This window comes from Marasmius oreades, chromosome 1, assembly GCF_018924745.1.
Source record: "Marasmius oreades isolate 03SP1 chromosome 1, whole genome shotgun sequence".
In the NCBI taxonomy this organism is placed as follows: domain Eukaryota; kingdom Fungi; phylum Basidiomycota; class Agaricomycetes; order Agaricales; family Marasmiaceae; genus Marasmius; species Marasmius oreades.
In genome coordinates this window covers 1,485,567-1,509,377 of record NC_057323.1, presented here as the reverse complement: position 1 = coordinate 1,509,377, position 23,811 = coordinate 1,485,567, and the positions used below count along the sequence as shown (strand labels likewise).

General features: G+C 48.6%; 8 protein-coding genes across 14 annotated transcripts; 5 read left to right on the top strand and 3 right to left on the bottom strand.

The window, feature by feature from the left end:
- Positions 1–276: 276 nt before the first annotated feature.
- E1B28_000415 (uncharacterized protein) lies at positions 277–3,231 on the bottom strand. Its single transcript, XM_043146241.1, has 3 exons — positions 2,699–3,231; positions 2,573–2,645; positions 277–2,512 (listed from the first exon to the last, which is right to left on the bottom strand). Exons 1-3 carry the CDS (start codon positions 3,166–3,168, stop codon positions 1,118–1,120), a joined length of 1,938 nt encoding a protein of 645 aa, XP_043014941.1. The 5' UTR covers positions 3,169–3,231; the 3' UTR covers positions 277–1,117.
- Positions 3,232–3,592: 361 nt separating this feature from the next.
- Positions 3,593–4,439, top strand: E1B28_000414 (uncharacterized protein). The gene is made up of 4 exons (XM_043146240.1): positions 3,593–3,674; positions 3,730–3,886; positions 3,973–4,184; positions 4,321–4,439. The coding sequence occupies exons 1-3, from the start codon at positions 3,640–3,642 to the stop codon at positions 4,141–4,143; spliced, it is 363 nt and encodes a 120-aa protein (XP_043014940.1). The 5' UTR covers positions 3,593–3,639; the 3' UTR covers positions 4,144–4,184; positions 4,321–4,439.
- Positions 4,440–8,312: 3,873 nt separating this feature from the next.
- E1B28_000413 (uncharacterized protein) lies at positions 8,313–11,932 on the bottom strand. Of its 3 annotated transcripts, XM_043146237.1 has the most exons (5): positions 11,618–11,932; positions 11,459–11,566; positions 10,782–11,408; positions 10,570–10,698; positions 8,313–10,514 (listed from the first exon to the last, which is right to left on the bottom strand). In XM_043146237.1, the coding sequence occupies exons 1-5, from the start codon at positions 11,865–11,867 to the stop codon at positions 8,608–8,610; spliced, it is 3,021 nt and encodes a 1,006-aa protein (XP_043014937.1). In that variant the 5' UTR covers positions 11,868–11,932; the 3' UTR covers positions 8,313–8,607. The 3 variants fall into 3 exon arrangements, with proteins under 3 accessions (XP_043014937.1, XP_043014938.1, XP_043014939.1); XM_043146238.1 differs by having other exon boundaries at positions 10,782–11,566; XM_043146239.1 differs by having other exon boundaries at positions 10,570–11,408.
- A 245-nt stretch (positions 11,933–12,177) lies between these two features.
- On the top strand, positions 12,178–13,128 carry E1B28_000412 (uncharacterized protein; the record flags this gene model as incomplete). Its single annotated transcript, XM_043146236.1, has 1 exon — positions 12,178–13,128. One exon carries the CDS (start codon positions 12,178–12,180, stop codon positions 13,126–13,128), a length of 951 nt encoding a protein of 316 aa, XP_043014936.1.
- Positions 13,129–14,202: 1,074 nt separating this feature from the next.
- E1B28_000411 (uncharacterized protein) lies at positions 14,203–15,996 on the top strand (the record flags this gene model as incomplete). The annotated part of the gene is made up of 1 exon (XM_043146235.1): positions 14,203–15,996. One exon carries the CDS (start codon positions 14,203–14,205, stop codon positions 15,994–15,996), a length of 1,794 nt encoding a protein of 597 aa, XP_043014935.1.
- Positions 15,997–18,321: 2,325 nt separating this feature from the next.
- Positions 18,322–19,320, top strand: E1B28_000410 (uncharacterized protein; the record flags this gene model as incomplete). The annotated part of the gene is made up of 1 exon (XM_043146234.1): positions 18,322–19,320. The coding sequence occupies one exon, from the start codon at positions 18,322–18,324 to the stop codon at positions 19,318–19,320; it is 999 nt and encodes a 332-aa protein (XP_043014934.1).
- Positions 19,321–19,794: 474 nt separating this feature from the next.
- On the top strand, positions 19,795–20,544 carry E1B28_000409 (uncharacterized protein). The gene is made up of 5 exons (XM_043146233.1): positions 19,795–19,868; positions 19,914–19,956; positions 20,016–20,095; positions 20,160–20,227; positions 20,287–20,544. Exons 1-5 carry the CDS (start codon positions 19,851–19,853, stop codon positions 20,477–20,479), a joined length of 402 nt encoding a protein of 133 aa, XP_043014933.1. The 5' UTR covers positions 19,795–19,850; the 3' UTR covers positions 20,480–20,544.
- Positions 20,545–23,789, bottom strand: E1B28_000408 (uncharacterized protein). 5 transcript variants are annotated; one of them, XM_043146228.1, is made up of 12 exons: positions 23,553–23,789; positions 23,472–23,491; positions 23,398–23,407; positions 23,164–23,341; positions 23,013–23,112; positions 22,307–22,966; positions 22,086–22,255; positions 21,986–22,035; positions 21,717–21,924; positions 21,329–21,661; positions 21,214–21,267; positions 20,545–21,152 (listed from the first exon to the last, which is right to left on the bottom strand). In XM_043146228.1, the coding sequence occupies exons 1-12, from the start codon at positions 23,755–23,757 to the stop codon at positions 20,654–20,656; spliced, it is 2,487 nt and encodes an 828-aa protein (XP_043014928.1). In that variant the 5' UTR covers positions 23,758–23,789; the 3' UTR covers positions 20,545–20,653. The 5 variants fall into 5 exon arrangements, with proteins under 5 accessions (XP_043014928.1, XP_043014929.1, XP_043014932.1 ...); XM_043146229.1 differs by having other exon boundaries at positions 23,398–23,491; XM_043146232.1 differs by having other exon boundaries at positions 23,164–23,407.
- Positions 23,790–23,811: the final 22 nt, after the last annotated feature.

The window sequence follows — 23,811 nt, the reverse complement described above, 5'->3', positions numbered from 1 at the left end:
CTCCCCCAAGGGCTCCCCAACACCCAGGAACTGAACAAAACAGCTTGACGGGAATATCTGATTGAGAAAGGCTGGCTAATCTATCTCGTCAAAGAAAACTTCAATGTGATCATCATAACTACTTGTCCGCAGCTGAACTGACAGTCCGATTATCTCGTCGAATTCCTAATTCGAATCCGTACCTATGATGGGTACACCCTGGAGGTTACGTCTGCGCGCCGTGCCTTCCGGCGATGTCGCAGAAACAGTTTTTCGAGGTGATGTTGATCATGAGAATGTTGCATTCCTTTATTTACTTCCAAGCTAAACATTAGTTACGAGATAAAGCAGACGAGATTTGGGAAGGTAGCGAAGACATTGTTACTTTACAACTCCTCAAATGTCCCCGTCATACAATACTTTCTAAGTGGGCACAGCGTAGGGGAGCTACATACAGCCGAGCAGTACACCCAACATCACGAAGAATGATAAAAAAAGATCAAAGCATGTCAAAAATACAAACAGATGTAGTGCAGAATGATTCGGGGGCAGATAGTAGACGAAAGCGAACAATAAGGAGGGGTGCGGATTATGAAACACGACGATTGAGGATGAAGAAGGTAAGCGAATGCCCCAGACATATCACCACCCGTTGAAGAGAGGAGTGAGATGGATGAGATGGACGGATGGTGATGACGACAAATAAGGGGAGAAAACTAAAATGCTGTGAGGGGGAATAAGACCGCAGCTAATTCTAAAATAGATGATGAGCATTAAGATGAGGATAGCGTAAAGATAACCGGTTCCAGAACGACTAGGGTTTTAAACGTAAAGCATAAGATTATGATGAAGAAAGGTTCAAGGCTGCTAATTCCACCAGGGACAAAGGAAGATGGGGTCGGAAGGAGATGAATTCTCGTCTCGACTCCCAGATAATTCTCTATCCTCCGCACCGGGGGGCGGGGAAGAGTGGAGTGGAGATGAAAAGGTGTGGGGGTGTGAACAACGATGCTCTTGGAACCGAGAGAGTGGCACTAATGTGATGGAAAAATTACAACATGTCGAAATGGCGATGTTGTTTAGCTTTACATTATTATCGTTTTAGTTCGGCCGCGCCGACAAGGTACAATTGTTTCCTTCAGAGAGCAGTTCCAGGAGAAGATGAGCCGTGCGGTGGAGGATGGGCGGGCGGAAGTGATGTAACAGATGTCGGTATTGTGGGCTGACTAAAATCGATCGAGTTGTAGGCAGGCGGTGGACAATCAATTCCTATTAGGGAGTCTCGTCCATAGCTGGTGGATGCATGTGGACCTGGCCAATCCGTGGAGGATAGCCAATCCGCAAGGTCACCAAATGAACGCTTCGGAAAATGACTATCCTGACTGGGTGTGGGGGGAAGCGTACGATTGGCGGATCGGGAAGACCGCTTGTCATTATATCGACTGTGGAGTGGGCGACCAGAGCTTTGACTGTGTCTCAATGGATGAACAGGTCCTAGACCATCAACAGGACTTCCTGGAGGAGGTAAGGGGAGCATTCTGAGCGGCGTGGAAACCAGGAAAGCGGCATCATAGGACGGGCGCCGGTCATCTGACGCTGACGACGCCATGCTCTCCACAGGACTAGAAGTGCTGGGATCTGCCGTCCGAGGTCGTGGAGTTGATTGCGATCTGTGGGATGATGATGGAGGTCTGGGAAGCTCCCTGAATCTCCTGTTAATGCTAGAAGACGGCCCGGGTGTAATCGGGCTTGGTACGCGACTAGAACTGGCTGAAGCCGCGTACTGGGTAGGTATCTTGGGGACAGGAGGTACGTTGAACTCGTTGTAAAACAAAGGGTCCAGATAAGTGTGGGAGGGTGCAGAAGAGGTTGTCAAAGGATAGAGGACCGATTCCTCAGAAGGACTCGGAGCACGAGACGGCTGCCTTGAAGGGGTCACTACTTGTACTCCCACCCCTTCCTCTTCCTCTTCCTCTTCATCCTCGTGTTCGGAATCTTCAGCTTCCGGCCTTTCGCTGTCGCTGTCACTAGTGTCCGCGTCGCTATCAAAGTCGGGCGGGCAACAGGAATAGTCGGAACTAGTTCGTAATGAGGGGTAAAGTGGCTTTCCGAACATGATTTTCGCCATCTGTCCGGCAGAGGTAGGGGTGGAAGGCGGTTGTGAAGTGCTTGACAAACGTTTTGGGTACATAGGTTCGCCGTACATAATTTTTCTCCACTGTGAAGCAGAGGTTGAGGTGGCGGAAATGGATCTCGGAGACACTGATCCACTAAGTGACCGCCGCGCTTGTAAGGGAGAGGAGCTGGATTCCCCTTCAGATTTTCGCAGATTCGTCCATTCTTGTGAGTCTGTAACCAGAAGTAGAGCAGAAACCAGTAAGTAGTCGAGCAGTAAAAGGGAAACGCCTCGGTGGACATTCATGGGGCGAGTGTCATGCTTGTCATGAAGCGTCTCAAAGATCATCAGTTTTGGCGACAGGGGATCCACAAGGTCCAATATAGCAATCGGACCTTTAGCTGAAGCAGCAACACACTAGCAGAATATTAATCAGAACTTGCTATTACCATTGTTACAGCAATCGTTATCACTCACCTCAAACGAGGATCCCACTGCCTTCCACTTCAAAGGATGAGAGTATCCTGGAATGTAAAACTTGCGCGCAGAGCTGCGGGTGGGAAGGTTAGAAACCGGTCGAGCGCTGATAGATCGGGGACGTACTTCAACACGGTCACCGGTGATAAGAATGTATCGACACTCTTCCAACGACCACTTCGTAGCTGAACCTGAACTCCGTCAGTAGCCTTTCCTTTCCCCTTGTTCTGATAAACGTGCTTTGGCCACTTTATGGACGCAGCCTGGAAAGTATTGCCCCACTCGTCAGATCTGGAGATTTCTGAGAGTGTTGTGTCTGTTTTTATGTCGTAGAGAGGGAACGAGGTCATGTCATCTTGAACCGTCGAGTCTAGGAAGGAGGGGGAAGAGAGGGAGAGGGTCAACAGAGGGTCCTTGGAGTGAGCCGACATGTCATCTGTGATATCGAGACGACGAAAGAGAGCGGTGGGAATGATTGAAGAACGAGAGACTCTTGCCTCTGAGCGATAAGATTGAAGGAAGGGATTATGAGAGCGGGATCTTCGAAGAGAATCAGCTCCGAGAAAGTCAGACGAGGAGCAGGAGGTCCTTGTCATGGTGGGGAGGAGCAATGAAGAGATGGCGCTCGCCGCTTAATCTCATTGGATGTAACTGAGCTGAGGTAAGAGATCCAGGACCTGATGGTATTGACTGATGCGGACATGTGCTGCAAACAAAAATCCATCAGATCTCTGAATCTGGATTAAATAAGAAACAATAGTTTCTATAGAATTCCATAAAATCCCTAGTATCAGTATTTCAGGCCGTATTAACGGTGAGACCGCCAGACCGTTATCCCATGTCGCTTGTCGCTACATACCAGTTCGAAAGTTGCTCGCTTGGGTGGTTTATCTGAAGCTCTCGTTACATCTATCTGAAGGTCACGCTCATTACGGGTTAGCGCTCAACGTCAGCGCTCGTATCGGGTTCGGAGTTCGGAGGTCGGAGGCAGACAATCCCCATGCTCAGCCATACAACGCCAAACAAACGCTCTTGAACTCGACCACCACCACCAACAGAGCGCGACAATGTCAACAGACGCGACTGCTCGCACCTCTGAAGTGTATGTTGACTTTATATGGATGATCTCAGAGTTAATACAATCTCCTCAAATATAGCAAAAACACCTCCGCCGACCCCAAGACAGCAGACGCGTCGGCCGACGGTAAAGGAAAGGGAAAAGCTTCAGTCGCTCACGAGGACGAGCGCATGGAGGACGAAGATGAGGAGGAGGAGGAGGAGGAAGATGATGATGACGATGATGACGACGATGAGGTTCGTTTACACTGCCCTTCCTTATACGCGTTTTAGAGCGCGTTTTCGAGTTCTCTCTCTAACCTCACGACGCGAATTGATTCTAGGATATGGATGTCGAGGAGAGTTTGGAAGAAATAGATCCCACCTCCATCGTTGGTCGCCGCACTCGCGGGAAAAAGGTCGACTATACCTCCCCTGAGGCTTTAGCCAAGGCTGGCCTCAAGAAGGAAGAGCTAGAAGATGATGAAGAAGAAGTAAAAATGAAGGACAACTAGGCCTCGGAGGATAGGAAACGTTGACCGTGTTTCTGCTACGCGTTCGTCACATCACATTCACTCGTCCATCACTATTTAACCTTTTCCGTGATATTAACACCCACGTCTTCACTCTCGGGTTTATTCTTGCTGACGTGCGGTTGCGCTCTTTCGTTATTTTTCATTTTTCTACTTCAGTCCCCTTGGTCCGGTCGTTACAAGGCTTCGAATGTTGTAGGTACCCGTGTATATGCTGCAGTTGTATCCTTGTAAATGCTCCAACCATCATGTGCTCTTTCGTTGGTGGGAAATGCTCACACGCATCGGTCTTTATTTTGAATACCGGAATTTGGCCCTTCATTTCTATCAGTGATGACTCGGCTGTGTTCACTTTTCCAGTACCAGATACTGCGGCTCCGACCGTCTATCAAGTCCCAAGGCCTGCGCGCGACGCGAAACTGTCAATCCTGACTTGACGGCGAAATCTTTCGATGTGGAAGACTCAGAACGATTCTCCACACCCCGTAGTCAAATCAAAGAGGTACTGAACGGGAGATCTCCCAACAATAGTGAGGTTCTTCGGGTCTCCGATAATCCCCAGCGAAAGGGAGAAATTTCCCATGCATAGAATTGGTGGGAGAGCCCAGAAAACGAAAAAAAGCGTTGTTCTCAGTTGTCAGACTTCGTCGTTATGAATCACACCCCAGCCGAGGATACAAGGTTGCGGCGGTGACTTCCTGAAATGCTATGTTTGGCTCAAGTGTTTTAACCGGTGTAAAAGACCAGATTTCTGATACTTATACTTGCAGATGATCAACATTCAACAATGACTAGTTCATGAAACCTACGAGCAAGCTTTCCACTTTAGCGCTCTCCTGATTTCTATCTGCGTTTCTAGGTTTGGATAGTTTGCTTTGGATCATACAGACCGTGAGCATTTTGCGACTCCAGTTTATCCGGGAAAACGGATGAAGATCTCCTGGGAACAGAATCTCCACTTATCCCGGGGACGACGTACTCTCGTCATCTGGCTTCGCTCTCGCAATGTTCTCCTCAGGTTCTTCATATACATATACATATCTGGAGTGGAGCGGACCAGAGCTCGCCTGACTTCTTCTCTGTAACCTGCGTCCTCAGCGGGTGATCGGTTTTTGGTACACGGGGTACCCCTCAAAGTGGCAGGTAGTATGTCTCGGTACTTTCTTTCCATGACAGGCCAATTCACTTACTTTCGGCGACGTTATCCTCCAGTCCTTATTCTGTTCGTAACGATGCGAGCTGGAAGGGAACGTTTACATTTCCCATGCAACGCAATATATCAATGGCCCAACTATTTCTGGTCGTCGAGACTCAGGTGCAAGCCCTTTCAATATAGTCCGGTCTTCACCCAACGGCTAATCTTACTGGTGAATTGTCCTTTTGACGACTCACATCGTAACTGGGGCTGCGCCTGCTTCTCCCGTCCTTCCCTTGAAAACACCTCATTCTCCCCCGATCCGGGATGCGTAAGTTTATCTTTTTTCATATGGATCGGCCTAATCATGATCCTCTCAAACCCCCCGCAGTCCATGTAACATCATCGCTTATTTATGTCCTCTCCTAGTGTTTCAGTGCGGTCAGGAGTCAGGATGCAGGGGACTTCATTTCCTCCTGTATTCTCTCACAATTGCTGCTATAAATTTCTCTTATCGGGTCCGGCAGCGGCGGAACGAGATTTATGTTCAATTGCTAGCCAGCAGCTTTAGCCCTACTTGGACTAACTCCCATTCGGAGAACGCCCGGCTCGCACTGGAAATGTTTTGAATTTTATGGTCGTTACTTGGTATGTAAAAGCCTCTTGTTTCTTCTTCTGGTAGCAACCGCCACCTATTACGCCGACATTGACATGCTTTTTGGACAATTGTAGATTCCCGACGTTAGACATGCGGACGCCTGAAAAGCTGGGTTTCTTGTCAAATTCGCCAATACCGGCATGTACTTACATCCATTGCCATAGCGCTTACGTCCATAGAGCATGTAGGTCGGGACGCTGGAAGGCTCGTTCATCTCAATCTCACGCACCGACCACGGTGCACGTTGACTATGCCGGATACTCTGGCTCGTGTTTTTAACATCCCGAAGGCGTCGTCATCTGGTCTACTCTGGTTCTGGAAGCTTCCCTCCATTTCCTAAGTATATACGGATATACATCATACGTTGTCAGGCTGAATCCTACTGAATCCCCCCTGGTGTTACGAAGTTATCCACATGGATCTCGCGGAGAGCGCATGGGTCTCCAGCTCTCACGAAACCGCCGTCAGGCCCCGTTCTCCTGTGCCGCCCATATATACGTTATGTATCTGGTTCCCGCCGACGCCCACCAATGCTCCCCACTTCGTCTATCGGTATTTCCTATTTCTTTCTGTGACGGACATTGTCCTTCTGCTTTGTATACCATCAAATGATCCACCCATGATCTTCAGGAGGCTTAAACTTCGACTTCTTCGCGGCTCAATGGTTCCTTGCTTCAAAGAATTTATTTGTAATATTGCTGCGGCTTGTTTGCGATTCCTGCTCGGGGTTCACTCGATGCCAAAGCTGGGAGTCTAGGGTCGTCGCTTTCACGGATATCATTATTTCCATTTCTCCGTTTTCCCTTCCCTGAATTCATGCGTTATCGCCGAGCCCAGCCAATAGTGAGGCGTCCACCACCGATGTCGGCTAAGTACGTAGTTCCTCTGCATGGTGTTGTCCCCAAAACAATAAGTTGTTGGATTCAGCTCCGACGGCTAAATAACGAACATTAGTAAGTGGTATCCTATTACATACGCACTGTTCAAATGAAATATGGAAGGCTTGACGTGACTGCTCGCGAGAGCGGCGCGCTTTGATTTCGCAGATAAGGAAAATGCGCAGTAACGTACGTATACATACGATCTGCCAGTGCGTCAGCTAGTCAAACATCGTCGGGACACTTCTCCGTCTAGAGTGTTTTTGCGAGCTACCGGAAATATCCGACGGGGGCGGGAACCTTCAACCTAGCTTACGCTCGTCCGATTCGGACCTCCGCCACTAGTAGCTACCTTGGTAGGTAATGAAGGATAAATGGATCTACTTGTACTACTGGAGAATGTGATGCCTATCATTCCGTACGGACATAATTATAATTATTCCTGTTCCGTTGCCAGTTGGAAGCGTTTGCGGCACGATCAGTGAGCTAGCCTTATTCATCTCACTAAAGTGTAGTAAGGACCGTTCTGAATAGCCTACCTCAAGTATACCAGTCACGACTACCAAAATGCCACCTTTCACCGTTACTGAAGCACTGTGGTTTGCACTCTTCCCAACCGAAACATTCAATAGAATCATGATCCTCAGCGATATTTCCCGGGCTTTGAGGGTGGAACTTGCCGTACGGACACTTGAGGCAGATGCCGAACCTACCAAGCCGTCTCTGCCGTGATTTGCTCTCCCACAACTCAGGGCCCCCAAGTACTTTATCCGAATTTGACGTTGCTTTCCATTTGACACCGACGCCGATTACCACCCGACGGTAGCATGACTGATCCGGACCGAGTCATTCTTCAAGTTTTCCAACAATTTAAGAATGCACGACGTGTTCCAGGTCAAAGAACTGAGGGAGTCCACATTCCTCGGAAAGGCTAATTGAACGGATTGTTGGCAGTCATTGCAAACTTCAATTTTCCAGCAATCGACTCTTCATCCGAGTCATGATGGATTATTGTTCTTCTCCGAGTCCGCGGAGCGAGTAAGAAGTTGTTGAGAACACAACGACAGGACGTCAACTACCACTCACCTACCGACGATCTTGAAATCTTCTTTGATTATATACGACGATGAAGAACGGGTTACGGTAGAACGTCGTTCAATGTCGAGCCTTGGACAGATTGTCGCTATCCTCGGGTTTAATTGAACGCCGAAGTACATCCACAGTACCTCCCCATTCCCAAATCAATCTCAACTTGGCAGGAGTCAGTCCCATATCATCTCATATCACGGTCGCTAACAGGCCAATGCTGCCATGTCCGAGTCAACGGAAGATTCAAACTGGAACGCGCAACTTCTCTGTCCGCACCCTCTTTCGCCGATATGAAGGACAGATCAATCCGGAGTTCTTCTACGTCGAGCCGCGTTGGATTCCGTGACTGGAAACCACCCGGTCTTAAGAGTTCCGAAGCAGAAGCTACTTGTGGCCGCAGAAGAAAACAAGGGGCAATAGATACCATGCTTTCTTGTCTACAGTTGATCAGCTATGCGTAGACTTATAATACAAGGTGGAATATACGACGACAATAATTCAAGTACATACAGGGTCTTTGATAAAAACAGAGGGAACAATAGCTTAGAAAGAACGGCAAACAGTCAAAGAGCGACGAATGGAAGAATAAAAAACACTCAATAGAAACCAATACGGCTGGGCCGTCTAAACCAGCAACACATTCTTGACGCTAAGGCTACGCTTGGATGGCGTAACTACCTCGCTCTCTACCTGCGGCCCACCAAGCTCTTGCTCCTCTTTTGAGTCTCCGAACAGTCACTTTCCCCATTCCTCTCAACATGACCATTACTTTTCCCTCGCTTTTTCTTCCTCTCAGTTGGAGTCGGCATTCGACGGCTATCCATGTTCAACTTCCAGAGAAGTCTCTGAGCTAACAGTGCCTCCTCGACCGGCATCTCATGATGCAAAGGAGAAGTGCTGGTTTGAGTATGGTTTGTTGTGAGCGTAGACTTCGATGGCGAGAACGTCTCTTTTCTAACATCAGGGGTGCTGACGGACCTCGGTAGACCAGGCCGATAGTACAACGATGGATCTCGTAGGACAGTGGGAATAAAAGGGGAAGAAGGTACCGCTGACGAAGCCGGCTTTAAATTTTTCGTCGAGCTCGGGCGTCGTATTGAGCGACCCGTCCTTGTTTCACCAGTGGCGATAGTTGGAAGTGGGGGAACAACAGGAATATGTGAAATTGAAGGTACGGGTAACACCAATTTCCCCCACGCCGACATCCTTGTCGGAGGTTGTGATTGCTCAAAATCTTCCCTGGATTCGCCCACTCCAAACCTAGTCACTCCTTGGTCCTTGACGCTGCTCACAAACGTCACAGCGCCTCTTGGTGGAGCAGCGAAAGGATCAGGGTCAGACAACCAGGCTGAACAGGCTGTGTGATCCTGAAGTTGGGTGAATGATTTCTTTAGGGTCCATTTAGGAGGAGTAATCGTTGCGTTGCTTGATCTGGAAGAAGTAGGCCCTAGACCTAGCTCCAGAATCTCGAGTTCCCATTGGTCTAAGGGCAGCGGCGCTAGAAACTTCTGACCCGACTTTTCGTAAGGATCATTCAGCCTTTCGAACCCGTCTGCCCTTCTGAGCGATCCTTGACTGGCGCTTTTGTTGTGGTTAGCGTGTCCACCACTTCCCAGGTGAAAGATATCGCTCCATCTCCCCACCGAAATGGAAGAGAAGAAGGTTGAAAATGTAGACGTGCTTCTTCTCGTACTGGCAACATTTCCTTCGCTTCCTATTCCGCCTTCACTCGAGACCGTACCCTCACTTGTCCAAGGACGGCGGGGACGGCGTCGTCGCACTGGAGTTGTAAGAATGGAATCAGTCCTAGGTCGCGTAGGGATGTCCCTCGTAACATCGACTTCCTCCTGAACATTCACCCTGACAACAGGCGGGATGGGCTTCTTCTTACGAGTCACAGGTGTAGGTGAATGTGGTATCGTATATCTGTCTTCATCTTCAATATCATGAAAAAATCGTGGATCGTGACCTATCCTCATCGACAACGATGCCACACCGGGCAACTCAAAAGATGACGAGTGCGAGTGACTCCGAGCGAAAGTTGTGGCCTGCCTTTCCGTAAGGATTCTTATGTGATTCGCTAGTGATGGTGGTGTGAGGCGCAGGCCACCTGTCGAGGGTGGGGTTCGTGTATTGTCCTTCGTTAAGGGGGGAGTAATAGGCAGGTGTTCCGAATACATAGATATATGAGATATATGCGTCTGCCGCGTAGGCGGTGCGGGGCTAACCTTGTCCCGAACAGAGGAGGAAGACGTCGAAAGTTGCCGTTCCTCCCCTTCCCGCTGTCGATGGTGATGAGCAGCCGGCGCCTGTTCCTCTGCTTCCTCGTGGTACTCAAAGTTGTACTTTGCAGGTATCCATGGTAATATATGCGGCATTTTGTGAGACACTGAGCAACTGGGCGCCAACCCCAAGGCCGTTTTAGTATCCAGGTTGCTGGTATTGACGGTAGGTGCAACGCCATCGGCCATACAGGCGAATTTTCTCGGTTCAAGAGGATTCGACTGTGGAGAGTGAGAATGATTGCTAGGAGCATATACGGTCCGTGTATGAGGATGACAGGACTGCATCCGCGTCGAGAAGGTGGTGAGTACTACAGAACCACAGGATTTAGTGTTCGAGAAGACGGGGGAAGTTAGAGAACGTACATAACAGGCTTTTCGTCACACACCCAACTGAAACGACTAGTGTAAGGTTGACTATAAAGCCCATTGCCACCAAGGACAGATCGGTGGCCTCGGGTATGACAGGTTCGAAATTGAACATGCTGCGAGAAACTGTATTATATGAGATTTAAAATGAAGGGAGGTATCATTTGAATTCGAGTCGTATTGGAATCCGACAAAGGGGAGACACCTACCATTTATTGCTTCTGAATGCCTCGAAGAAATCAATGTGTGGTAACACACCTCAAAAAGCTGCGATAAAAGTGCACTCATTTGTGCGGCGAGTAGGTAAACCCAGAATGAGAGTTTGAATGAAGTACGTGGTAATGAGGGCGTTGATGACACAGAACGCGCTGACAACGACGGCGTTCTCTGGTGAGGAAACATCCTCGGAGGCGTACTCCAAGTTCGAGTGCGCGTTGGCGTGCGTGGCGGTGTTTTAGCTTCGCTCGTTTGACCAGAGCGAGTCCTCATACGAACGGGAAAGTCAATACTATGATCGCACAGTGGCTGACAGCGGGTATGAGTCGGACTGGGGAAAGTGATCGTGACTGGTAACGGAATATTATCGAGGGATGACTTTTTGCAGGACCCATGGGGAGACACGGTTATGTTGGATGGAGTGGTTTTTTCCACGTCCTCTCGTCCATCGTGGGGGAACATCACGGTGACAAAGCGAGGTGCCCGACAAGACGAGGTGAATCTACAATGCTGAGCAAGAATAATGTAGACGAGGAGAGGAAGTGTTGCAGTTGAGAATAGGAGATAGAAAAGCGGCGGTAGAACTGGGGTTACGTGCCCAGTGTAGGTTAGAACGGTGCCTGCGATTACATCCAGCATATACGTTGACCAAACCGTGAGTAAGACTGACCACATAACAGCAGCACCGACAGTGAAGCAACGTAAGTATTGAGGGCAGCTTTCGAAAGGACCTCCGATTGATTGGTCGATGATATGAGATATATCATGCTGCAGCTCACTGTCCCAGGTCAGTTGGGTAAGTTTGCATCCACTAGTTATAGTTACTCACAGATCACAACGAGCACGGTACGACTTGCTTGTACAGCATGTCCAAGAGAGAGGTTTAGATCCAAAAGCCGTAGGAGTCCCGACAAAGTAGACAAAATCGCCAGAGCAGAAATTAAGGCATAGAGCAGAGGCGCGTCGTGATGTGAAAGTTGCACTTCACCTCTACGATATGTAATGAAGACGAGGAGAAGAGAAAGGAAAGGAACGGTGAGGAGGAGAGAGCAACTGAGGATAAAGAGCGTATAGGGCATGTCTGACAAGAGAGAAGCTCTCGACCTAATAGCACGTCCATTATGTAGAGTCCTAGGAGTTATACGATTTCCCGATTTAGAAAATTCGTGAATTACCGTCAAATCACCATATTCGGACTGAGATCACATGATAACAAATAATTAATTTCTGCCACGTCAATCTCCCTCTCTTCACGAACGACCACGTAGCTCGTCCTGCTCACCGCAGTACCTCCTTCCCCTGCTGCCCATCGCAGTACCCGTCCCCAACCTTCCTTTATCTGTCGCTTCTTCTCATTGACACACTTAAACCACATATCAAACATCAACCATGTCTTCCACTGAATTCAAACCAGAATCTTCTCCTTCTCTTGCAGGTCCTTCAAGAAAGCGTCCTCGTTCTGAAGTCACTTCTGAAGAACGAAAGGAGGCAAGGGCTCATAGAAACAGAATCGCTGCCCAGAACTCTCGAGACCGTAGAAAGGCTCAATTTACCTACCTAGAACGCAGGGTAACTGAGCTGGAAGACGAAAACAAGCGTCTTCGAGCCGGCCTACCACCAGCTGACCCACAGCAAGATGCCAAAGATCTGGAGAACCAGGAACTAAGAGCCCGGATAGTAACACTCGAGCGAGGTCTCGAAGCTGTCGTCAAGGCCTTCGCTGTCCAAGGGCTTCCTTCCTCTATCCCTCCCACTGACATTTCTTCTTCGGTAAAATCCTCGGAGACTACTCCGTCTTCTTCCGCCGAACCTCCGACACCCGTCCTTACCCCTTCATTAACATCCTCGCCTTCTAGCGCTGGTTCCCCTGAGCCGGTATCTTTCCCTATCTCACCTGCTTCTTCCCATGCTTCCCTCGACTTCTCCTTCGCTCCCTCCCTACCGTCAGCCTCACGACTTTCTCCTACTCCAGAGTCAGAGTCCACTCGCCACCTAGCACGGGTGGCGACCACGCGGGTAACTCCTCGCGTGTCCCTGCAGCGGGTGAACTCGAACTCTACTCCCCTTACGTCCACAACACCGAAGGCGACGATACTGTCTCCGATTTCTCAACGTCATCCATGGACCCCGTCGATGATGCGGCAATGGAAACTCTCTTCCATGAAATCCTCTACAGCCACTCTCGCTCACCTTCACCTGAACCCACTGAACAACCCGACTCAGGTGCAAGGACAACGGAAACCGAGAGTATACAAACTGTTGATTTACTCTCGACTGCCGGACAAGCTCAAAGGGACTCGGAGACGCAGACGACCGCCGGTAACTCATCGGCGGAAGTGAGCGCGAGCACGATTGAGGGAGTCAAGTTGGAGGGTAGTGGTGAGGAGGGCGCAGAGACCAAATTGAGTAGTCTGGGTATGGATTTGGATCAATTGAGCATGGTGAACGGCAGTGGATTTGGATTCGGATTGGATATGGAGATGTTGAACGAGACTGGTTTATTAGAAGAAAACGCCACAATTGGATCTTCCTCTAGTGGATTCACGGCGACGTGGTTGGATGACTACACCTCTAGTTTACTGGAGAACTTTGTTGCTCCAGCCCCATTAGCTCTCGAATCAGATAGCAGCGCCACATCTCCTGCGACCATACCTTCTTGGGAGTCGCTTGAGGTGTTCTGAGCGCGCATCTGTTCCGTATGAGGATGGTGGACTGAGGTGGACCACATACGCTGGTCGATAGCGGATGGATGAATAGATTGGGACATTCGGCTTTTTTCTTCTATTTGGAATTATCATTATTTCTTTCCGTTCTCAGTTCCTCCGGGTATCTGACTACCTGATCTTGTACCAAAATTCTCTCGTCGTAGAGTACCGCTCATCTATATCTTATGTGACTTCTGTTCTTATTCTCTCTCTCTCTCTCTCTCTCTCTCTCTCTCTCTCTCTCTCTCTTCCTTTCTCTCTTACATTTCAACGCCAGCAACGACATGCCTTCTTATTCTCGACATCTTTCTACACCTCCTTCCCTTACTCCGGTCGATCTGGGCATGGTCACATCTTTCCTGTTCTCTGCTCTACTTACTGGTTCCGATTGATTTGCTCCTGCCTATTGGCGGTGAGCGCTCGGGAATCTTGTTGGTAGTTGGGGGCAACGGAAAATGTGTCCTGGTCTGAATCTTCGATACCTCCTTATTACACTACTCCTGGATTATGTAGAGAAATGAAGTTGGTTGTTTTGCAGGCGCCCAATCTATTAGTCTGAGTGAAGGTTTTGGTCTGGAGATCTCGAGCTTCAAGTTCTACTCCATTCCACAACTCGAGAAACTGAAATGTTCTTTTGAAGATGGTTTCTTAAGCACCTTTCGGCAAGTCATAGCATCATTTGTTCATCCCCAACCTACGCAGGTTTTGTATGTCAGATTTTTCTTCATCAACTTCAGTTGTGCCGAGCTGCGTCCTCTGCCACAGTTGCTCGAGTTACTCTTTTACTGTCGAAGCCTCATCCGTACAACTCCCTGTATTCCCCCCCAATTACACCTTTTCGGAGTCCGAGATCTCCCAAACACTTTCAGCCCTAAAAGATGGACAAATCATTTTGGAGTCTTACGACAAGGAGATTTCACGCCTTCGATCCATCTTGATGAAGAGAGAAGCCGAGAGGAAGGATCTATGGACCAGAATGGAGTCATGTCGTAGCTCTATATCAACGATGAGAAGGTTTCCGACCGAGATTTGGCATAGAATTTTTGCCTTCGTGTTCTCGTCCTCAACAGACTGGTCTCTTTCTATATCCGGGAACGATGTACAAGCAATACCCCTCACCCTTTCTCGCGTCTGTTCTCGTTGGCGATCTATTCTGAAAGCAATGCACGAGATGTGGTCTTCCATTCGTATAAACATTGATCATCCCACCGAGTACACCATAGATCTGCTGGACCTCTACATCTCGAATTCCCGAGGACAGCCTTTGAGGATATCCATCTGGCAGTCCTACGAGGCAAGCGAGTACACAAATGACTTATCTCAGGCGTCTTTATATTTTGGGGAGAATGGTCTATTTGCGTTTCAAAAGTTGATGAAGCATATGACACGGTGCAGCGAGCTTCATGTGGACGTTTCTTGGGAGATAATGTCTATCGTCGTAAAACCTGAAGAGGTGTCGTTCCCTCTATTGCGCTCGTTGTATGCCCATTGTCCTCCACCCGGAGTGATCGTGGCACCGTCAATTGGCTGGTTTTTGGATGTGATTCGGCGGGCTTCCTTGTTCACCAAACTGTATCTGAATTACTTACCGGCCGTAGTCAGCTCCTCTCTTCCCTACCACCAAATCCGCGAAATGGTGGTTGACGACATCGATGAAGTATCCTTTGGTACACTCATCTCATCCGCTACAAGTCTCGAAACATTGGACACAGCTTTATCGATGCCAAAGCTCGTCGATGCACCTGAACAGGGCTTCACCTCGAGATCCCTTCGAAATCTGAAACTAAGGCTTAATAATGGGCCGAGAAGCTACGTTAGCCGCATGCTTTCAAAATCACTCGACAGAGTCATCTTGCCTTCCCTTGTGTCTCTGAAAATCACAGGTTCCGCTTTATGGGTCACGTCAGTACCAGAGGCAATTTGTGCTATCGAGTCCATGATTGGGCGGTCTCGTTGTTCATTGAGGACCTTGGCGCTTTACTTCCCACTCCGCGACAGCCATTTACCGGGTTTCAATGGAATTTTACGACGGTGTCACGAGTTGACTGAGCTGGAAGTCGTTGGAATTTCCCCTCACAGTGAGGAGGTGGGCGGGGATCCTAGATCACGCATTTCGAATGCCCTTCACAACCTCGTCATCTCAGACTTGGAGCCAACGGTAGAAAGAGGGCGTCAGACCGTGATCCTCCCCGAGCTCAAAAAGCTTGTTCTTCATGTAGGGAACCCCGACCGTTGGAAATCGGACGAGATGCATTCCTTCATGGAAATGTTGAGGTCAAGAGCGTCGAGTGAAATTTCGTCATTGACAGACGTACATTTGATTTTTCACCCGGGAGCCGTTTTCCCTGACCTTGAACTTGAAGTCTATATTCTAGACCCGGATGCGTCGCCATCTTCGTTTGAGCAATCCGACGAGTTCGACTTTAATGAGGAAGTGCAAGTTCTTCGTGGAAAGGGGATTGTGCTCCACATCGAACATAGGCGCATATCCTATCATATCTGAGCAGAAATCTGCAAAAGTTTTCTCGATTCGTACATACATATATCAACACAGATGTTTATTCAGTAAACAAGGAACGTAGTTATGACTTTGTGTGGATCGGTCGAGGTATAAAAACCGAGAGTTTTCTTTTTGAACATGTTTCAATTGCTCAGTCGGAGTCGGGAATTTTGGCGCCTTCGAGAGAGTTGTCCCGGCAGGCGGGCAAACTTCAACATCATCGAATGCTCGAATGCCGACTTTATCCAAACATACTTTCGACGAGGCTTCCTTGATGATACATTGGTGGATAGCATAGTAGAAAGCTGAGGTCGCCAAGTCCTGTGGTGTCAAGGAAAAGCGGAGCTTTTGGGTTGAGCCGACCCCCACGAAAACGGGCGAGTTCGATATTGGAGACACTCACGGCTCACAATGTATCCGTATTGATGGAACTAGTGCATAATGCTCCATGACTCGAAGACCACAGCTCAGGACAATTTGAGGCAGTATGGTCAGAGTGGTGGATGCACAGAAAGCTGTGGACAAGGCTTTTGGTCCGCTATTGTCCTACCAGTATAGTATCAGCCTATACTGTAGAAAGCCAGTCAACTCCCCAGATTTATCTGCGAACTCGGAACCACATCAGAGTATGAGTATTTGTGTTTTTAACATGAACTTTCACAGATACCCACTGCATTAGCTCTGCCGCAGCGCTATATCGATACGATACTGATAGATAAATACACAGTGTGGAGTGTTTGCATCTGCAGTGAACGTGGGAAGTGGGCCGTGCGCAAGGGCCTTCTCAAACATTCGGATGCACGGAAGTACGGTGCCAAGGTGGAGATCAATAAGTCACCAAGTCAAGCTTAAAAGCATATGTATTTGCGAACCGCAGCAAATGCATATCGTGCATATCGTGCAGCTGCCTCGTGTGTTCAGCACTCGTAACTCCCGACTACCATGGCCTCAAGTCTCGGACTAACGGCCACTGCAGCTAGCGAAAGCCAGCTTAAGCATAGCGCGAATTTTTTTCACTTCTTTCAACCAATAATTTTACATGTGGGTTTACTAAGGACCCCTGGCAATAGGGCCAGATGCCTGAGCCCTATCCGGATAGGAATGGGGGAGATTTTTGGGATCCCTGAGCCCCATCCGGATAGATCAAGCCAAATTTTTGCCAATCCCTGAGCCAATCATCCGGATAAAAACACGCGGTCTGGCCTATGCCTGAGCCCGTCCGGATAGAATCGAGACGGCTAGCTAGATGGCCGGTGAGGCCGGTTGACCTAGAGTATCAGCCAGTATCCAACGTCCGTAGAAGTCCGTAGTGGCCGACATTCGTAGTTATCTTATCTTCAAACTGATAGAAAATTTTCATCTTCTGATTCTCCCGCTGACAGCGCGTGCTCCTACGTGTAATATCGCGCCCTCCCGAAATGGATATAACAATCACGGATACAAATGACAGGTTGGATGTACTGTCAGACAATGAAGAAATGCGAGGAGCTTGCAAATTTCGAGAAGTTGATGTGGATTGGAAGAGGGGAATGCATTAACACAGAAACACTACCGAGCTATGTTCGACTTTACTGCACATACGCCTTCCTTATTCTTCCTTTGTATACGCGATTCTCCTGCGCAGGTCCACCATGTTGAAGGTCTCAGAGAAAGATTGGTTGACGTTCTGTAAGCTTCGCGATGGGAAGGAAGACATCAACACCGTGTTGTCACCACCGAAAAAGGTCGACAACGCGCCGCAGCAACTGTATCGGACGAGTCAGAAGAGGAACAAGCTTAAAGCTTAAAGGTGAACTTTTTTCTCTCTTATTTACACCATACATAGAAAATATACTCTATAGATAGATGCCTAATCAATTGTCCGGATAGAAACAAGCCCTGGACGATGCCTGAGGTGGCTTCCGGATAGCGATTTCCTTTTTGGGATCCGGATAGAAGTCGGGGGTTCCGGACTCAGGCATTTTAGGGTATAAACAGGGGTCCTGTTTACTACCGCTAAATGCCACCTCCCAAAGGCAATCAAGTCGTACTGAGGACGTTTGATCTTCAGGTTGAAGACGAGCATTTTCAGCTACCCAAGTTCCTTCTCCCCGACTCCGAGATGTTGACCGAGGTGTACCCAGCATTGAAAAGTGATTCCACAGAAACTGTCATTGTACAGTTGTACGACTGCCGCAAGATACAAGTAGAGGCATTTTTGACAGTGCTACTACAACCTTTGTACGTCATTCAACGCAATGGGCCCACAGCCCACCTGCATTAAAGGATGGATGATTGATTCCTCCTAGTGGACACTTATTCCCTCCAGACCACCCATGCACCAACCCTATGACTTTTGAAACCCTGCTGAAGGCGCTACTTTTCGCGAAGCAGTGGGGATTCCGCGCGATGGCACTAGACTTGACACAGCGTGTGAACAACCTCATGCCTGGGTCGTTTCAAAGGATCGCATACGGGAAGCTTCACCGAGTGATGCCCTGGTTTCGCTCTGGACTCGAGGATTTGGTTGGAAGCGAGGAAGATATCAGCGTTGAAGATGCCAATAGAATTGGGTTCGTACTAGCCTTAAAAATCTATCACGCAAGGTCTAGGGTCCGATCGCTGTTGGCCGACGCCACTAGTAGTGCCAGCGACCAAAAGTCCACGGTCGTCACCGGAGTGGTTGAGGAGATGTTCACGGACAAGTTAGATCCGTGGAAGTTCCCGGTTTGTTACATCGAACCCGATCTGGCAGAAGAACAGGTCAGCCCGATTGGGCGTCCTTCATCGTACAATGAGCCGACAGGGGAAGGAGCTGTTTCGCAATCAGGGGGCGAGAACCTATCTGATATATCCCTTGCGGATCTTGGGTACCCGGATGAGGACAACATTGGCTCGAGTGAAAACTTTGAATCCGTAGCGGACGATGTTTTGGAAGCCACCGTGACAGAGGAAAAAAGGACGGTCCGAGAACTCGTCACCGCAATCCTAAATGGAACGACGACTACCAGCCCACATCTCTTATCTGTCGTTCCCAAGGTATGCGCCGACACGAAGAAGAATACGACATGCGGGGATCGTGCAAGGTGTCGAAAATGCTGTATCAAGAAATTGAAGGTTTATCAACCACTTCCTGGAACACTGAAGGCCAAAACACCGCTGGGACAGGTTCTTCTCGATCAACTCGGGGAGATCGCCAACGGACATCCTATTTGTCTAGGGATTGTCCTAAATAACGTGGAGAAGAGCTGCAAAAAGGTTGAGACGACCTGCGGTCCGTCGAGGAGATGCTCGAAATGCTGCAAGAAGGCAGCAAAGATATTACTTGTAAAGGGTGAAATCGTATGATGATGCTCGCCTTTGGGATCCAGTTTCTTGTCATCTTTCGATACTATGTCATGTACTGTTGCCACTCATAAAAGTAGCGATGAATTTGAACGCGAATTATGCAGGCGTTTCCTCGAAGATACGACTAGTTCTTCAAAGCCACGCTCGAACAGCAAGACTCTGAAACATTGGCTAAAGTCAAGGCTCGAGGAGCTTTGCACTGCGTCGACCGGATGACCGAGTTATCGGTGCTAGCCAGGGTAATTGCAATCCCAGACGAAGTATCCGGTGGACACTGCGAAAGAAGCAGATTGCTTTCTTCACGCCGGTGAGGCCAGGTGTGGGCTGCCCGATCTCGCCGTGCGCTAATCCTTCAAGAAGTGGTGAAATATTCCCGGAGTCGTATATCCGAGGGCGTCTTGAAGGTTTCTTGATTCTGAAGGGCGAATGGAACCTGGAGTTCGAAATATGGTCCTGCAAGTCGCGTCACGCTAGCCGCGGCCAACCTTTTCTCTGAACTATCGTCTCGCGTTTATCAGACCCCATCTACGATGAGCAGCCTCCGATTGGTAAAGTTATTCTCTCCGAAATTCATTGAGGCTAAAACACTCTAGCTAGATCATGATCGAGAGGACGATGGTGCAGAAGTTACTTGGGGTTCGTTCCTCACCAACTTGTTTTCAATCTCATTATCTCATTATCAACAATCTAAATAGAAGATCAACAACGAATAAGCACCTTCTCGAAGCTGAATACCCGACTAAGAAGTATAAACGAGAAATTGGAACACCTCAAAGTCGGTAGTTCTTTTGAGTTTCGATTGCAGGGGAATCCATGACTGATTCGAGAACTTATTGCAGCAAGAGAAGGAGGCATTAGATGATCTGTCGACAGAATTAGAGCTTGCAGACGAAGATGAACTTATTTTGTACGCCCGTTATGCGTTTTTTATCCTCTACCACAATCGTTCTCATTTTGCTTTTTCAGATACAAAATCGGGGAAGCATTTCTTCATATGTCGCATACAAAAGCTCTCGGACGCCTGGAGCAAGACCAATCAGAGATAGATTCGAGGGTATCCTCGCTGTCGGACCAAGCCGACGAATGCGAGAAGGAGATGAAGCAGCTCAAAGTCACTCTATATGCTAAGTTCGGGAAAGCAATCAACCTGGATGACTGATAACGTATTTGAAAAGAAATCATAGTTGTAATATAGATTGCTTCAAACCGCGAAGAGCAGCTGAAGAGGGCTGTGAAAAATGACATTGACCATTTTCTAGCGCGAAAAACTACAATAGTCGATACTCAAAGACAGTAAGAAAATAGTTTATTCTATAGTGAGAATCGAGCTCAGTCAACACGGCGACAAATTGATCCCGAATAAATCTAAGAGATTACTTGTAGGTTGCTTCTCGTCCTGATCGATGAAGTGCAAAATCTTCTCAAACACCTCGTTGCGTTGTTGAAACCTCTGTTCAGATGATGCGTCTGTCGCAGGTTCCAACGGATCCTTTGTCTCTAACATCCGCTCTGCTACATTCTTTCCAGCGGACCGAGACGACGACGTTCCTGTAGTAGCTCCGCCTGCTTCAGTCCTAGAGAGTCGCACTGGTGATTGTTCTGGTGTGTTGGGTCGTGTTCGCTTTCGTGGCGGAAGTGTCTCGCCACTTCGCTCTGGAACTTCGTGTAATGGTGGGCTCCCTGGCATGCTATGAGACGAGAGAAGGTGTGTGAGCAGAGTCCTGAATGACTCTGCCTCCTCAGGATCATGATGATTTACGACGCTTGACACTTCATTTTGCAGGAATGCCAAAGCTCGTACTGCCGGTGACTCCTCGCACATCTCCTTAAACCTAAGTGGTAAATCCGTTGAACAAGTTGTTTACTTTTTGGTCGAATGAGACTAATACTCACCGTTGCTGACGAATGAGAAAGGTAGCTCGTCGTATTACATCTGAGGAGGACGACCTAATTCCATAAAACGTTGACGAGATCAACCTCACACGAAACTGTGAGATAAAACACGCACCGCTGTAGTTTCATCTCCCAGAAATCCCCTAATCGTTCCTCTGAGCCAGTAACCTCCTTCTCATTATCCTTCTCGAACGCTTTTCCCAATGGACCGCTTGTACCCGTATTTCCACCATGGAAATAGATACTCGATGTGGTGGGGTCGTAAACAACCTCTTGTGCGAAACGGGAGACCGGTATTTCGTCGTCATTGATAGGACTCCCGGTGGGACCATGAAGAACGCGTAACCACTTTCCGGGACGATCCCGATATCTGTACACCCAGCATGGTGAATTGGGGGGCAGGAAGGTAAGTGAGCCTGAAGTCGGAGCTCTTGTCAACCCGTTGAAACTGATATTCTCCGTAAGCTAAGTACCCCGTGAATGCGACAGGCGGATGCACTGACACGTATATTTCCTGAGCTTTCGGGTTAATCACAGCTCGTTGCGAGAATGAGGGCTCGGGACCTCCACATGCAGTGATGTTTGAGGATAATTCTTTGGCCGTACTGGTATTGATGTCATAAGAGTAGAGATCTGAGAGGAAATTGTCCCCATGCTGACCCGCGAAAAGGAACAGAGTTTGCGTTGTGGGATCAAGTACCATGGAATGGCCTATCAAATGAGGGGGTCAGTATATCGAGACTCCTTCCGGTGATTCGCATTGAACACATACCAAACCGTGGTGGAATTACCACGGTCGAGTGTACGCCAGTCTCCAAATGTCTATAAACTTCTCAGTCCAGGAGAGTCCAATGATAGAAAAGTAGACATACTGAAGAAGTAGCCACTTCTTGTGTTGCAGGCTATAGCTGTACATTCCCGAGTATTTGGTGTTGGACCACCCCTCTCCGTCCCCAACTCTTCCCCCCGAAACATATATTATTCGTCGATCACCGTCTATAGCCATCTGGTGATCAAATAAGAGGGATGGCCCACCGACACCCTGCAGGGAGGATTTTAGCATCCATGAAAGGGTTGAATTTTGGGAGCTTACCGCGGGGTCGGTCAACTGCTCCCACGTCCTACCTTCTACATCATATCGATAAAACTCGGACGCGCTCGTTCGTGAGGGTGCGATTCTATCTCTCGACGCTGGCGTGTTCCCATTCTGCCTTGTTTTCAGTTCATCAGATTCCGGCAATTTTCCGAGAACGTAGAGAGAATTCGAGGTTGGATCATGAACCATCTTATGACAAGACCGTGGGCCGGGAGCCTCCAGTTGCGATGAGGTGCTCTCATCTAAACTTCTCCACGTCCGCTTGCATATATCATACACCCACAAATCGTCAAGACATTGCCGTCCATCGAATCCTCCAAAAAGATAGATTAACGAATTTCGGTGGTCGATACACATGGCATGGCCGCCGCGAGGTGAAGGGACATTATCTCCACCCCCACCATGTATCCGCTTCCAAATCGCGCGAGACTGATGAGATTGCAGATGGCTTTCAAACAGACCGGTGTCCGAGAGCTCATGTAGAACCCGCTCCGCATTTGTCCAGTCTCCATGAAGTACAGTGCTGGAATGGAGCTTGGAAACCAGGGGATGTTCAACTTCAACGCCAGCACGTTCCAGAATCGATTGGTAAGGAGTTAAGAGTCTACGCTGTCGCAGATGCTTCAACAGATGGCGTAACGCTTGAGTCTCTTGATACTGAAGGAAATAAGCCTCAGCTGTCATCGTAGAAGGTAAGCCACACCTGGTCGTACACCTGTTTGACGCGTTGTATGACAGCTTCATCTGCGATACCGGTCATCGAGATGTACCATATAGACGAATTGAAGCTTGCTCCGTGGGCACTGCCGTCGACCGTCATTAGAGAACAAATTAACAATGTGGTTCCGACTTACGACAAGGGAACTATTTTAACATAGAGAGTTGGGAAGCAAAGACCAGAATCGTCTACGTACTTCAGAGAGAAGGTTTCCGGGATGTTATCATTTTTCAGGCTTCCGTGAAGAACCTCCACCATTTGTTCTCGTGCCAGACCCAAATAGACCTTGAAATCCTTCATGTTGCACGGATGTGCTATAAATTGACGATCTAGGGATGCTCTGAAATCTATTGGAGAATAAAACACGAACATTTATGGAACTACCCGGGCAAAAACGTCACGATTACTAGGGAACCAGGTAGTCGTTTGTATCAAGCGACGTACTTTGCCGAATGTTATACTTTCTAATGACAGTGCTGTATTGAGAATGAAGTCTCCAGGGGACAGAAAGTTGTGACACTCAACTGACAATGGAAAGGCTGTTCAGCCGGAGAGTGATCCATTGGTTTGAATCGTTGTGTACTGAGGTACTCCATCGACTCGACTGGTCAGTTGGACTATCGACGAGAATGTTCTCGGCAACATAGCGACCGCTTGGAGGAGTTGAGCTGTCTATCGAGTAGACTAAAGGGACCGATTTGAGTTCAGAGCAATGAGAAACAATATCCATCGTCGTGGAAGTAGAGACGCAAGAAGCGCGTCCGCCGCGCGTGAATTTGTGATG